At 47.4% G+C, this 13,207-nt stretch overlaps 1 protein-coding gene across 9 annotated transcripts in view; it reads left to right on the forward strand.

Moving 5' to 3' along the window:
• The window catches only part of PARP16 (poly(ADP-ribose) polymerase family member 16), a 47,921-nt gene that overhangs the window by 30,498 nt on the left and 4,216 nt on the right, over positions 1–13,207 (forward strand). For 2 of the 9 annotated variants that reach the window (XM_054716125.1, XM_054716126.1), the window contains exon 9: positions 5,368–5,483. The exons of 2 other annotated variants lie outside the window; for them this stretch is intronic. In XM_054716125.1, coding sequence (XP_054572100.1) covers positions 5,368–5,428 — 61 coding nt within the window. In that variant the 3' untranslated portion in view covers positions 5,429–5,483. Of the gene's footprint in view, positions 1–5,367; positions 5,486–12,362; positions 12,626–13,207 lie in introns of those variants that run through there. 5 more of the 9 variants (XM_054716135.1, XM_054716132.1, XM_054716131.1 and 2 more) reach the window with 4 other exon arrangements.

Here is a 13,207-nt window from a genome sequence, read left to right on the forward strand (position 1 = left end):
ACTGGGTGGGGCTGCAGGCCTGTGTCCACCTCCAGCAGAGGCCTGGGGGACGTGGGGAATGGGAGGAAGGGAGAGGAGAGGTCGTTGTCTGTCTCCAGACTGCATAGGACATTCCTTTCCCCGAGTCCCCATTTCTCCCCAGCGCCAGGCATCTCAGCCTCAAGCCACTCCCAACACAAGCTCAGTAATAATGACTGTGACTTAAGAGGAGGCCCACACCAGGCCACTGTCCCTGGGGTCAAGCCCCTTCCCCCTTGCCCAGGGGCTGCCTGGGGAATTGGAGACTCCTACATCATTCCAGCCAGATCTGAAGTGATCACACCCAAATGGCTCATTTAATAGAGGTGGACACCCTGAGTCAGCAGCAAAAGCAGGGCCAGGCCCAGGCCTTCCATTGCTGTCCACTGCCCCGGGGTGCTGTGGATGGCGTGCTACCAGGACGTTCGGGGCTCTGAGCGAGAGGGCGGCCCATGTTTTTGCAGAGGAGCCGAGGTGTTTTCACCCTGCGCCTGTTTTGGAGATCAGGCTTGAGGCCGGGCCATTTCCTGAGGAAGCAAGGCTTCTGGAAAAGCGCTGTTCATCAGCTCCTCCTAAATCATCCTGTCAGGGCAGAGCTGGGGCAGCAGGGCCCGAGTTCTACACTGTCCAGAGACCAGTGCCCAGTCTGGGCTTGGCCAGGCCAAGAGAGCACAGAGCTTGGGGATGAGCATGCAAAGGACATCGGAGGTGTCCAGGGCAGCTCCTAACATTTGCAATTCTCAGGAGCCCCCTTCACCAACCCCCGCAACCCCCACCTCCACACCACACCATCTGCTTCTCTGCCCTAGGACTCTGGCCTGGGACTGCGGGGGAGGAGAGAGCAGCCTTAGCCAGTCTGCGAAGGGAATTCCTCTAGGAGGCCCTCTGGCAGCAGACAGCCAGGGTGGGTGGTGGGGAAGGCAGACAGAGTGGGAGCCCAGGGCGGCCCCAGGGGTCTCTGTGGACAGGTGTCTCCCTCTTGTCTGTCTCGGGGCTCCAGCTTTGTCTCTGCCTAGCTGTGTGTATCAGTGTGGATTGTATGTGTAGGCGGCTGCGTTTCTCGTTGCAGCTGGGTTCCTCGGTGGGAAAGTGTGTACTTAATGTGTTTGCCTGCATATGTTTGTATCCACACCTGTGTAGCTCGTGTGTAAGGGAAAGTGTGTGTCTCTATGTCTTTGCATAGATGAGTGGGTCTACTCCTGCTTATATGTGCCATGGGAGTGTGCATGTGAGCGTTTAGGTTACTTTTTAAAAATATATGTTTTGCCAAAGCCGGTTTGGCTCAGTGGATAGAGCGTCGGCCTGCGGACTGAAAGGTCCCAGGTTCAATTCCGGTCAAGGGCATGTACCTTGGTTGCGGGTACATCCCCAGTAGGGGGTGTGCAGGAGGCAGCTGGTCGATGTTTCTCTCTCATCGATGTTTCTAACTCTCTATCCCTCTCCCTTCCTCTCTGTAAAAAATCAATAAAATATATTTTAAAAAAAATATATATATATGTTTTTATTGATTTCAGAGAGAGGAAGGGAGATGAAGAGGGAGATAGAAACATCAATAATGAAAGAGAATCACGAATTGGCCTCCTCCTGCATTCCCCGCACTGGGAACCAAGCCTGTAACTCGGGCAAGTGCTCTGACCAGGAATCGAACCGTGACCTCCTGGTTCATGGGTCAATGCTCAACTATTGAACCATACCGGCTTTAGTTTATTTTGGTGTAAACATGTACTTGTCTTTCTAGCCATAAGTTTAGGCATGTGTGTCTCTGGAAGCATGAGCATATATTTATTAATAATATGTTGGTGAGTCCCAGAAAGCATGTATGCCTGTCTATTTACATTTGTGCAGAAGCATTCATTCACCCATTCACCAATTCATTCATAAAGTGATTTGCTCATTTGTTAACAGCCATCTTTAGAGTGCTCTCTCTGTGACGGGGCCCACACTGGGCCTACAGTGGGAATTTAAAGAGGTGTCCAGGGCAGCTCCTAACATTTGCAAAACACAGGGCAAGAGTACAAATGAAGGCTTATATTTTCATGTCTAAATATTTAAATGTTATTCAGCCAAAGCAACAAACTGCTAAGGAACATAATCCTAATAACCCAGAAGGCTGGGTTTGATTTTGAATTCTCAGCTCCTCCGAGTTGTGTGCTGGAACTCAGCAACACAGAGAGAGCGGCCCCAGCCCCTCTCTCCCCTTCCTGGCTCTGTCCCGTATCTTGAGGGGCCTTGCATACATGTGTTACTCCTCACATGTGTCCAAACTACATGCATGTACTCCACAAATAACTGCCCCTTGGTCATCTTTTAGGCCTAAGGGTGCCCATATCGTTGGCAAAGTCTGCCCAAAAGGCTCCAAGTAGGAAGTAATGGGGTCCCGTGCACATGGTTTGTAATCCAGGAGGAGGGCAGGGTGGAGAGTGGCCGCCTAAAGGGTGGGCCCAGGGTCAGGGCCCTTTTTGCCTATTTCCTTATGGAGCTTGCAATCTGGAAAGGAACCACACATTAAATAGATGAGAACAACACAATGCACGCCTGTAAGCACCTGTGTGTGTAACTTTGCCTGAGTATCCACCTGTCTGCATGTCTGCCTGTGTGGATATCTATATGTGTCTATGTATGTGTTTCTCTGTTTGTTCATTGTCTGAATTACCTTCTAGAACAGCCGTCGCCAACCAGTGGTCTGCGGACCGCTGGTGGTCCGTGAGGTCCGAAAGGTTGGCGACCGCTGTTCTAGAAGGTGGAGTCCACAGCTATTCTCCCACCCTTCCTTCACCCGGATGGAGTTAGGACTAGGAGACCGGCTGGGGTGGTGGGAGGGGCACTGATCTGAGTCTGAGCAACTGTTCTATGCTCAACTCCGTGACCTGGCCTCAGTTTCCTCATCTGTAGGACGAAGGGGCTGGATTACCATGTCTTTAACTTGTATGCCTCGCGTGGTTTACAAGGAGTATGATTCCGTGAGTTAATGACTTCCTAGAAGTGAAATTGGGGGGGGGCGGGGAGGGGGATGGTGCCTAATTATAGAATCCCAGCTCTGCCATGTATGAGCTTGTCTCCTGTAGAGTTGCTTAATCCCCCTCAGACATGTGAGGATTAAATAAGATAATGTGTGTAATGTGTCGAGCACCATGCCAGGCTCACAGATGTTCAATCAGTATTAGTTTCTGTCTTTAGCTAGGGTCTTTCCAACTTTCATACCTTACAAATTCTGGGTCCAATAGACATGTTGCTGAATTGAAATCATTGGAACCAATGTTTAGGGAGTTCTGGCCTTGTTTGTGGTGGGGGCGGGGATAGTTAGGTGAAAAAATCAGCCCTTTTTTTCAGTGTGTTGTGTGAGCCTCTCTCTTCACCCCATTCTTCAATGGGGACCCTTGACATTTTTTCAGTCTCATGTGAAACACAGGTTCAATGCCCTCCTCTGACCTGATTCTGCCCCTGAGCCCCTCCCTGGTGCCGAAGGACGCTGAGCTAAGTAGGATCAGGCCAGAGAACAGAGCTGGGTCAGCTGAGGCCCCGGGCTTCCCAACATGTCTGAGCCTGCCCGACCAGCCCTAATAGAGGGCAGATCCAGCTGCACAGAGGGCACCTGTCTCCCACAATTGGTCTTCCTGGGAGGACGTCGCTCTGCTGCTGGCATACATGGCCTTAGGACCCTGGAGCACCAGGGAGACTGAGGAGACCTTTATGCCCCCTCTACTCTCAAGGCCTATGGAATGGCCTAGTTCCAGCAGGAACAACATGAAGAGAGTGGGTAAGGGCAGATGACAGTGCCTCTCAGTCAGGGCTGGTGGGGGTGACCATCTTGGGAATCCCCTAGAACCTGTGAAAACTGGTGGATCTTGGGAATGTCCTGAAATATCTGTGACCCAGAGGGAATGAGGGAGAGGTCTAGGGGCCTAGCCAGGGTTGCTGAGTTGGAAAATGCTGTGAGTATGAGCTCAGAGTGGCCGATGCCCTGAGCGAGGCAGGAGAGGGTCTGCCTTGGGGTCATGCTGGCCATCCCGCTGACCTCCCCCGGCCCTCCCCACATGGGTGCCTGAGAATTGGTCTGATGATCTCCCAGCTCCAGGGATTACTGGGGAGGTAGGAGCAACTTAAACTGCAGAAGGCCCTTTTGGGGGTCATTGTGATCTCCCGCCCACCACCTCTAGGCTGTTCCATTTGGGGCCAGAACTGGGAATTTTCCTCTTGAAAAAAAAATTCAAAGCAAGGGAGCAAGTAGTGGATTAAGGCCAAAATAATGTGTTTAAGGAAATTTCTGCTTCATGCTGGCTAGGACAGGGAATGTCTGGTCAAAGGGCTGCTGACGGCCAGGGTCTCTGTAAGTAAACAGGCCGCCTCTGATGGCCTCCCTGAGCTCATTTCCCTCAGCACTGTGTGAGCAAGATGATGTCACCAAGCAGGGCCTCCTGGTCATGGAGTTTGTCAGTGAGCGGGACGGAGGCTCAGTGATTGCCGGCAGCCTGGGTGCTGTTGCCTGGTTATTGCAAACAGCTGTTTCCCACACAAGTGGCTCTGACACCCTCCTACATGTACTCCTCTAGGATGGGACTCCTGCCACATCCATGACCCCAAAGCCAAGGGTGCTCCTGGGGAAGCTTGGGATTAACTGTGAAGTTGCCAGCGCCCATGCAAGACCTCTTCCCCAACCAGAGGCCTCCTGCAAAGAACGACCCTGGAGGTACAGGCCCCGGTCCTGCCCCAGGGGCAGAGCGGGCAGTGGCAGCTGCACCACAGCCTGTCTCCTGGGGCCAGGCAGCCAGGACCAGTTGGGGAGTTTCCATGAGCAGAGGAACCAGGTCAGGGGAAGTTGAGAGGTGGGTGGGGAAGAAGCCACAAAGCCTTCTCTGTGCCTCCTGCCCAGGCTCTCCCTGAGCACTGCGGTCACCAGGTGAGACTTTTATGGGGTTTGAAAGCCCTGAGGCAGAGTTGCGGAGGAGCAGCTGCCAGAGTTGGGCCAGACTCTGCAGCCTCCCCCTATTTACCTTGTACCACCCCCACTTCACTTCCTGGCTGGGCAATGGGGAGCCTCCAATTAGACAGGTGGACCCAGAAGCTTCTTGGTGGTGGGCCTTAGCCTTTCACTTCTTTGTGTCTCCCAAAATCCTTGGCTGACTTTACAGGGGGCTTATCAGTCATACAGACCCACCCCCACACAGCAACCAGACCATTCAATGCCTGCCCGACCTACTCTAGGCTGAGCAAAAACCTCAGACCGACCGGCAGGCTCACAGAAGACTCACTGACTTCTTCATATGCCGCTGACTGATCAATAGGTCAACCCACTAATTTAGTCTACTTGTTAAAAAAAAAAAATGTAATCGAATGCCTTGTTTGTGCCAGGTCGTATGCTGGGTGCAGGAGTTATAGCAGTGAACAAGACAGACAAGATCCCAACTCTTAAGGAGCTGACAATAAGCAAACCAAATGACCACAGAGTGTGATTATACATTATGAAGGAAGTAAACAGGATTATATATTATGAAGGAAACAAACAAGTGTGGTTATATATTATGAAGGATAGAAGGGTCAGGGAATGGTCAGGAAAGACCTTCCTGACATATAATTTGAAACCTGGAGGATGAGAATGAGGGGGAAAACCACAACGTATAAAGAGCCTGTGGAAAGCTTTCCAGATAGAAGCAAAAGCAATGCCAAGGCCTTGAGTTGGGAAAGAGCTTGGCATAATCTTGGAATAACCAGAAGACCAACGTGACTGGGACAGAGTGAACGAGGGGAAGGTGGCACGCCGATGAGGTTGGAGGGATGGGCAGGAGCAGACCAGACAGCGCCTTGTAAGCCACGGTAAGTGTGAGAGAAGACCCTGAGTGCTCTAAGGAAGAGTATGACACACATTTAAGAAGGGACAGGTAGCCCGAATAGCCCTGTAACGACTAAAGAAATGGAATTTATAGTGAAAAACCTTCCTATAAAGAAAATTCCATGCCTAGAATGCCTGCTGGGTTCTACCTAACATTAAGGAAGAAAGGATTTATCTGCATATACTAGTAAGTGTTATTCAAGGTCAACTGTGGTTTTGTCTGATCCAGGGTTGGGAATCCCTTAATGCAGAGGGCCATCTTAAGTTGCAGATTTTCCATTGCTTGGGTGGGGCAGAGGTCATCATCCTCAACACCTGAGTTATTCAAGGGTCAACCGTATATGAAAATCAATTGTATATGAACAATGGATACTTGGAAATTGGCATTACAAAAGAAATGCCATTAATAATATGAAACACTTAGGGATAGATTTGACAAAAGCTCTGTAAGAGTTGTACATTGAAAACTATAAAAGAGTACTAAGAGTAGTGAAGGAAGACCTAAATAAATGGAGAAAGGTGATATTTTCAAAATGGCAATTCTCCCCAAATTGATATATAGATTCAAAATAATTCCACTCAAAATCTCAACAGGCTTTTTTTTTTTTTTTTTAAGAAATCAGCTGATTCTAAAATGTATATGGAAATGCAAAGGACCTTAAATAGCAAAATAATTATACAGTTGGAGGCTTTTCCCTACATGATTTCAGGACTTATTATAAAGCTACAGTAATCAAGACAGTATGGTACTGATGTAAACATAAGCACATAGATCAATGTAACAGAGAAGACAGTCCAAAAATAAAGCTGCACACGTATTGCCAATTTATTTTTTCTTTCTTTAAATATATCTTTATTGATTTCAGAGTGGAAGGGAGGGGAGAGAGAGATAGAAACATCAATGATGAGAGAGAATCATTGATCAGCTGCCTCCTGCATGCCGTCCTACTGGGGATTGAGTCCACAACCTGGGCACGTGCCCTGACCAGGAATCGAACCCTGACCTCCTGGTTCAGAGGTCGAGGCTCAACCACTGAGCCACACCGGCCGGGCTTGCCAATTGAGTTTTGAGGAAGGTGCCAAGGCATCCTTGGGGAACAGATAAGCTTTTCAACATATGGCACTGGAGCTACTAGATATCTGTGTGGAGGAAAAAAATTAACATCTGCCTTTATCTCACACTATACACAAAAATTAATTCAAAATGGATCACAAACCTAAATGTAAGAGCAATAACTATAAAACTTATGGAAGAAAACATAGGAGAACATCTTTATTTTGGGGGGATTGGGCAAAGAGTTCTTAGATATGACACAAAAAGTGCTAACAATAAAAGAAAACATTGATAAACTAGACTTATTTAAATTTAAAACTATTGTTCTCTAAAATATCATTAGGAAAATGAAAAGACAATTACCAGTGGGAGAGAATATTTGCAAAACATATATCCAACAAAGGAGTTGTATCTAAAATATATATTTTTAAAACCTATTTATGTACATAGAATGTATAAAGAACAAATAATTTGTATTGAGGATATATTTTTAAAGTATATGCAGCTCAATAAGAAGACAAAAATAACTAACATAAAAAATGAGCAAAAAGTTTGAACAGATACTTCTCCAAAGGAAATATGCAAATAAGAACATAAAAAAATGCTTCTTGGTTATTAGAGAAATGGAAAGTAAAACACAATGAGATATCACTATGCACCCACTAGAAAGGTTAAAAGACTGACCATACTAAATGTGGGCAAGCATGTGAACAAATATAACCCTTCTACACTACTGTTGGGAATGTTAAGTAATATAAACACTTTGGAAAACAGTTGGGCAATTTCTCAAAAAGTTAAACATACATCTCCCATATGACCCACTTATTCCTCTGCTATGTATTTACCCAAGAGAAATGACAGCATAAGTCTACACAAACACCTATACATGAAGACTTATAGGATATAAGTCTTTACATATCCTATATAATAAAAGAGAAACATGTAAATTGACCATACATCTGCTACGCTCACCAGCCAATCAGGAGTGATTATGCAAATTAACCAACAAAGATGGCGGGTTAATTTGCATATACAGGTGCCGAGTGGCCTGGGTCCCGGGAACATCCTCGGAACCCAGGCCGCTCCTAGCCTGTAGGCCCACATGTAGGCCCTGAGCGGCCAGGCTCCCAGAATGCTCCCGGCCACTCCAGGCCTATGGGCGCAGGCGCCAAGCGGCTGAGGTTGGAACGGTGCTTGCGCTTGCGTCCACACCCCCAGCCCGGAGCCCACAACGTGGGGCTGGCTGCAAGCCTCAGGGGTGTGCCCCCCCGGGCCGCGGGGACATGCCCCTAGCCTAGTGTACACAATGCAGGGGGTCCTCTGCGCATGAGCTGCAGAGGAAACACCTTTTCTTTTCTTTTTTTAAAACTATATTTTATTGATTTTTTTTATAGAGAAGAGTTGAGAGGGATAGACAGTCGGAAACACTGATGAGAGAGAAACATCAATCAGCTGCCTCCTGCACACTCCCCACTGGGGATGTGCCCCCAACTAGGGTACATGCTCTTAACAATAATCAAACCTGAGACCCTTCAGTCTGCAGACCGATGCTCTATCCACTGAGCCAAACCAGTTTGAGCGTAAACACCTTTTCTGACCACTCATTGGCTAAGCTCCCTGTACGCCGCCACTTGCAGTGAGTGTTCTTGGTAACTTGGGTTATAAGAATCCAAGAAGGTTATCTAAGGTTTTTCCACCTCACTCCTGGAGGAAAAAACAAAGGTCCACTGCTGGAGGGGCTAAGAAATGTCATATCCTGCCCTAGCCAGTTTGGCTCAGTGGATAGAGCCTCAGCCTGCTGACCGCAGGGTCTCGGTTCGGTTCTGATCAAGGGCATGTACCTAGGTTACAGGCTCCTCCTTGGCCAGGGCCCAGGTCAGGGCTCATGCAGAAGGCAACCAATCAAAGTGTCCCTCTCACACTGATGTTTCTCTCTGTCTCTCCCTCTCTCTTCCACACTCTCTAAAAATCAATGGAAACATATCCTCAGGTGAGGATAAAAAAAAAAAAGAAAAGAAAGAAATGTCATATCCTATGACAGACACATCTTGAAAATGCCTAAAGTAAGTTGTCATTTTTTCTTGGTGAAGGGACTGGAGTCCGTGTTGAAAACACCTTGGTGGCTGCGGTGACTGGCAGTGGCTGCAGCAGTGGGGTGATGGGGCTGGTGCCTTCCCCTGATCAGCCAGGTCGCCTCCCGCAGAGGGAGACCAGACTGTGGCTTAGGCCCGCGCCCCACGGGGAGTGGGCCTAAGCTGTCAGTAGGACATCCCCTGAGGGCTCCCAGTTTGTGAGAGGGAGCAGGCTGGGCTGAGGGACCACACCCCCCCCCCCCCCCAGTGCACAAATTTCATGCACTGGGACCCTAGTAATAACCATAAACTGGAATCAACTGTCCATCAGCAGGTGAATGGTTAAACAAATGTGGTTAAACAAACATCCATACAGCGGAATACTACTCAGCAATACAATTAAATTAATTATGGATAGAGTGAATAACATGGATGAATCTCAAAATTATTAAGCCACATAAAAAAGAGTACATACTATATTCTCCATTTATATAAAGTTCTGGAAATGCAAACTAGTCTATAGTGACAGAAAGCAGATCAGTGGTTGCCTGGGAATGAGAGGTTGGGAGGGAGGGTTGGATTTCACAGGAGCATGAGGAAATGGTTGGGGGTGATAGATATGTTCCTTATTTTTATTGAACTGATGATTTCACAGGTGTATACATATGTCAAAACGTATTCAATTGTACACTTTAGTGTGTAAACTATACTTCAATAAAGTTGTTCAAAAAACTGAAACCTGATCTAATTTTTTAAACTCTGGCTGCCGTGAGAAGGGACTGTGGTGAGTAAGAGCAGAAGCTGGGAGTCATTAGGAGAATGTCTCAGTCATCTGGATGAGAGAGGCTGTCTGTGGTGACAGTGGAATTGGAGTGGAGAGATTTAAGAACTATTTTGAGACCTACACACAAAACTCACTAGCAGTTGTATATGAGGCATGAGGGAAATGGAGAAATCTAGGATGGCTATCACACTTCCAACGAGCTCCGAGTGGCTGGCTGGGGGTGCCTGGCCAGGAAGATTTGTGGGTGGTGGGGTGTGGAACCGAAGTTTTCTTTCCATCTACCTGTGATGATGGCTAGGCTCTATGAGAAGGGTCTGGAGGGAGACAAAATTTGGAAGGTATTAGCAAATAAGTGGTATTTTAAAAATATTTTTATTGAATTCAGAGAGGAAGGGAGGGAGAGAGAGAGAAACGTCAGTGATGAGAGAGAATCATTGATCGGCTGCCTCTTGCACGCTTCCTACTGGGGATCAAGCCCACAACCTGGTCATGTGCCCTGACCGGAATCGAACCTGGGACCCTTCCGTCTGCAAGCCGATGCTCTATCCACTAAGCCAAACCAGCTAGGGTGATAAATGACATTTTAAAGCCAAATGAATGGGTGAGATCACATAGGGAGAGAGCATAGACAAAGAAGAGGTCTGAGAACTGAGCTTGGGGTATTCCATCACTTAGAGGTCCCTGAAGAAGCCAGTAAAGCTCGTCAGAAAGGAAAAACTGAATAAGTGCCCAACTGTATTCATTTCCCATGGCTGCTGTAACAAATTACCACAAATTGGGGGGCTTAACACAGACAGAAATGTGCTCCCTCACAGTCTGGAGGCCAGCAGTTCAAAGTCAGATCACTGGGCTGAAACCAAGGTGTCAGTAGAGCTGTGCTCGAGGGGACAATCTGTTCCTTGACTTCCAGCTTCTGGCAACTGTTGGCATTCCTTGGCTTGTATCCACATCACTTTTATCTCCATCCCCATGGTCACCTCACTTTTCCCTTTTCTGTCCATGTCAAATCTCCCTCTGCCTCACCCTTATTTTTTAAAAATATATTTTTTATTGATTTCAGAGAGGAAGAGAGAAGGAGATAGAAACATCAATGATGAGAGAGAATCATTAATCGGCTGCCTCCTGCACACCCCTACTGGGGATTGAGCCCCGAACCCAGGCATATGCCCTTGACCGGAATCGAGCCCCTTCAGTCTGCAGGCCAATGCTCTATCCACTGAGCCAAACCAGCTAGGGCAGCCTCACCCTTATAAGGACATTTGTCATAACCCAAATAATCCAGAATGATCTCCTCATCTTGAGATCCTTAACTTAATTACATCCATAAAGACCTGCTCCCCTACCCCAAATAAGGTCACATTCACAAGTTTTGGGGATTAGGATGTAGACATATATTTTGGGGAGGGGGCACAATTCAACCCACTACACTGACTGATAGATTAAAAGAATGACTAATTGAGTAACATAAGATGTCAGGACTTCTTGTACCTGGGAAGAGGGACTGAGAAGGTCAGATATAAATTGCAGGAGCCTATTTGATTCCAGTTAAGGGCACATGCCAGTGTTGCAGGCTCGATCCCTAGTAGGGGGCGTGCAGGAGGCAGCTGATCAATGATTCTCTCTCATCATTGATGTTTCTATCTCTCCCTCTCTGAAATCAATAAAAGTATGTTTAAAAAATAAATTTCAGGAGCCTAGTGTGGAGGTAAAGGACATAGGCTGCTGCTGGCTTGAACATGTGTGTGGGAGAGTCTCATGGAGAGGGGAAGTACTGCAGACAGGACTCTCCCAGCCCTCCCAGTCCTGACTCAGCACCTGGCAGGGGCCGTCTACACAGCAGCCAAAGTGATCTTTGGAATGCAGATCTGTTCATATCTCTTCAGTGAGTGTCCCTTAAACAGCTTCCAACAGCTTTTAAGCCAACCATGATATCCTCACCTGGCCTACAAAGTCTGGGGACTGGCCTTGGCCCATCTCTGCAGCCTTGTCTCACACCTGCTATGTGCCTCCAGATACACTTGCTGCCTCTCAGGCTATCTTCCTCCTGCCCCAGGGCCATGGTCTGTTGTCCCCTCTAACTGGAATGCTCTCTTATTCAACCTGCTTTGAAGAGTTAGCATCCACTAATGCTTTAGCTCTCAACCCAGATGTCTTTTTTTTTTTTTTTTTTTAGAGAGAGAGAATTCTTCCTTTTGTCCCTGGTCAGATCATAAAAATGTATAATATAATTTCTTATGGCTCCCTTTCCTTATCTTTCACAGCACTATCAAAGTTTACAATTGGGTACATATTTGTAATTGTGTTTTAATGGTGTTTATCTCCACCACTAGACCATAAGTACCATAAGGGTAGGGTTTGTATGACTCACCGCTCTGTCCCAAGTGCCTTGTTCAGTGCTTGGCACTCAGAAGGAGTATGCGGTGGCTTTAAAGCTTGTCTGTAAAAACATGTCCTTCCATCGTGAGAGTTTAATAGGAGCTCCCTTTAAATTCGGGCTGGTCTAATGACTTGGATGTAGTTAACAGGATGTGGCAGAAATGATGCTAAGTCATAAAAGGTAATTTGGCTTCCTCCTGGCCTTCTCTCTTTTGGGATGCTCCCTTTCAGAACCCAGATGCCACACTGTGAGGATGCCCAGGCAACATAGGGAGGCCACATGTAGGTGTTTCAGCCAAAAGCCCCACTGAAAACCTAGCCTACAGCCAGCATCGACTGCCAGACATGCACGCAGGAAGGCTTTGAGATGCTTCCAGCCTCAGCTGCCATCTGACTGCAACCATATGAGAGACCTTGAGCAAGAATTACCTAGCTGAGCCCAGTTACTCCCTACAACTGTGAGGGACAAAAATAAATTTGTCATTATTATATAAGCCACTAAGTTTTGGTATGATATGTTATGTAACAGTAGATAGCTACAACAGAGCCCAATAAATACTTATTGAGTGAATAAATGTGGAGAGCGCTGGTTGAAGGACTATTGCCTGTGCTTTAGCTCTGTGCAGGTTTTAGTCGACAATTCTCAGTTTTTCCTTCCCCAAGGGGTCCTGAAGATCCTGAAAACTTCATTTGAGAAACTGAAAGGTCTGCACTTCTCATACCCACTCAAGGGGAGAGAGACTTGCGGAACATGCTGAGGCATCAAAAGTTAGATCTGGCAAGAACCTCAGAGAACATTCCTGTCACTGGGGGTTCTTAAACTCCCACATGGTTCAAGGTAGCAAAAACATACATTTTCCTCTGTGTGTTTGTGTGTTTTCTTGGGGAGAGGATCTCCAGGATTTTAATTTGTTTAAAATTGTATTTGTTGCCCTAGCCGGTTTGGCTCAGTGGATAGAGTGTCGGCCTGCAGACCGCAGGGTCCCGGGTTCGATTCCGGTCAAGGTCAATACCTCGGTTGCAGGCTCCTCTCTGGCCCGGGACCTGGTCAGGGCTCATGCAGGAGGCAACCAATC

Source organism: Eptesicus fuscus, chromosome 5 (genome assembly GCF_027574615.1).
Source record: "Eptesicus fuscus isolate TK198812 chromosome 5, DD_ASM_mEF_20220401, whole genome shotgun sequence".
In the NCBI taxonomy this organism is placed as follows: Eukaryota; Metazoa; Chordata; class Mammalia; order Chiroptera; family Vespertilionidae; genus Eptesicus; species Eptesicus fuscus.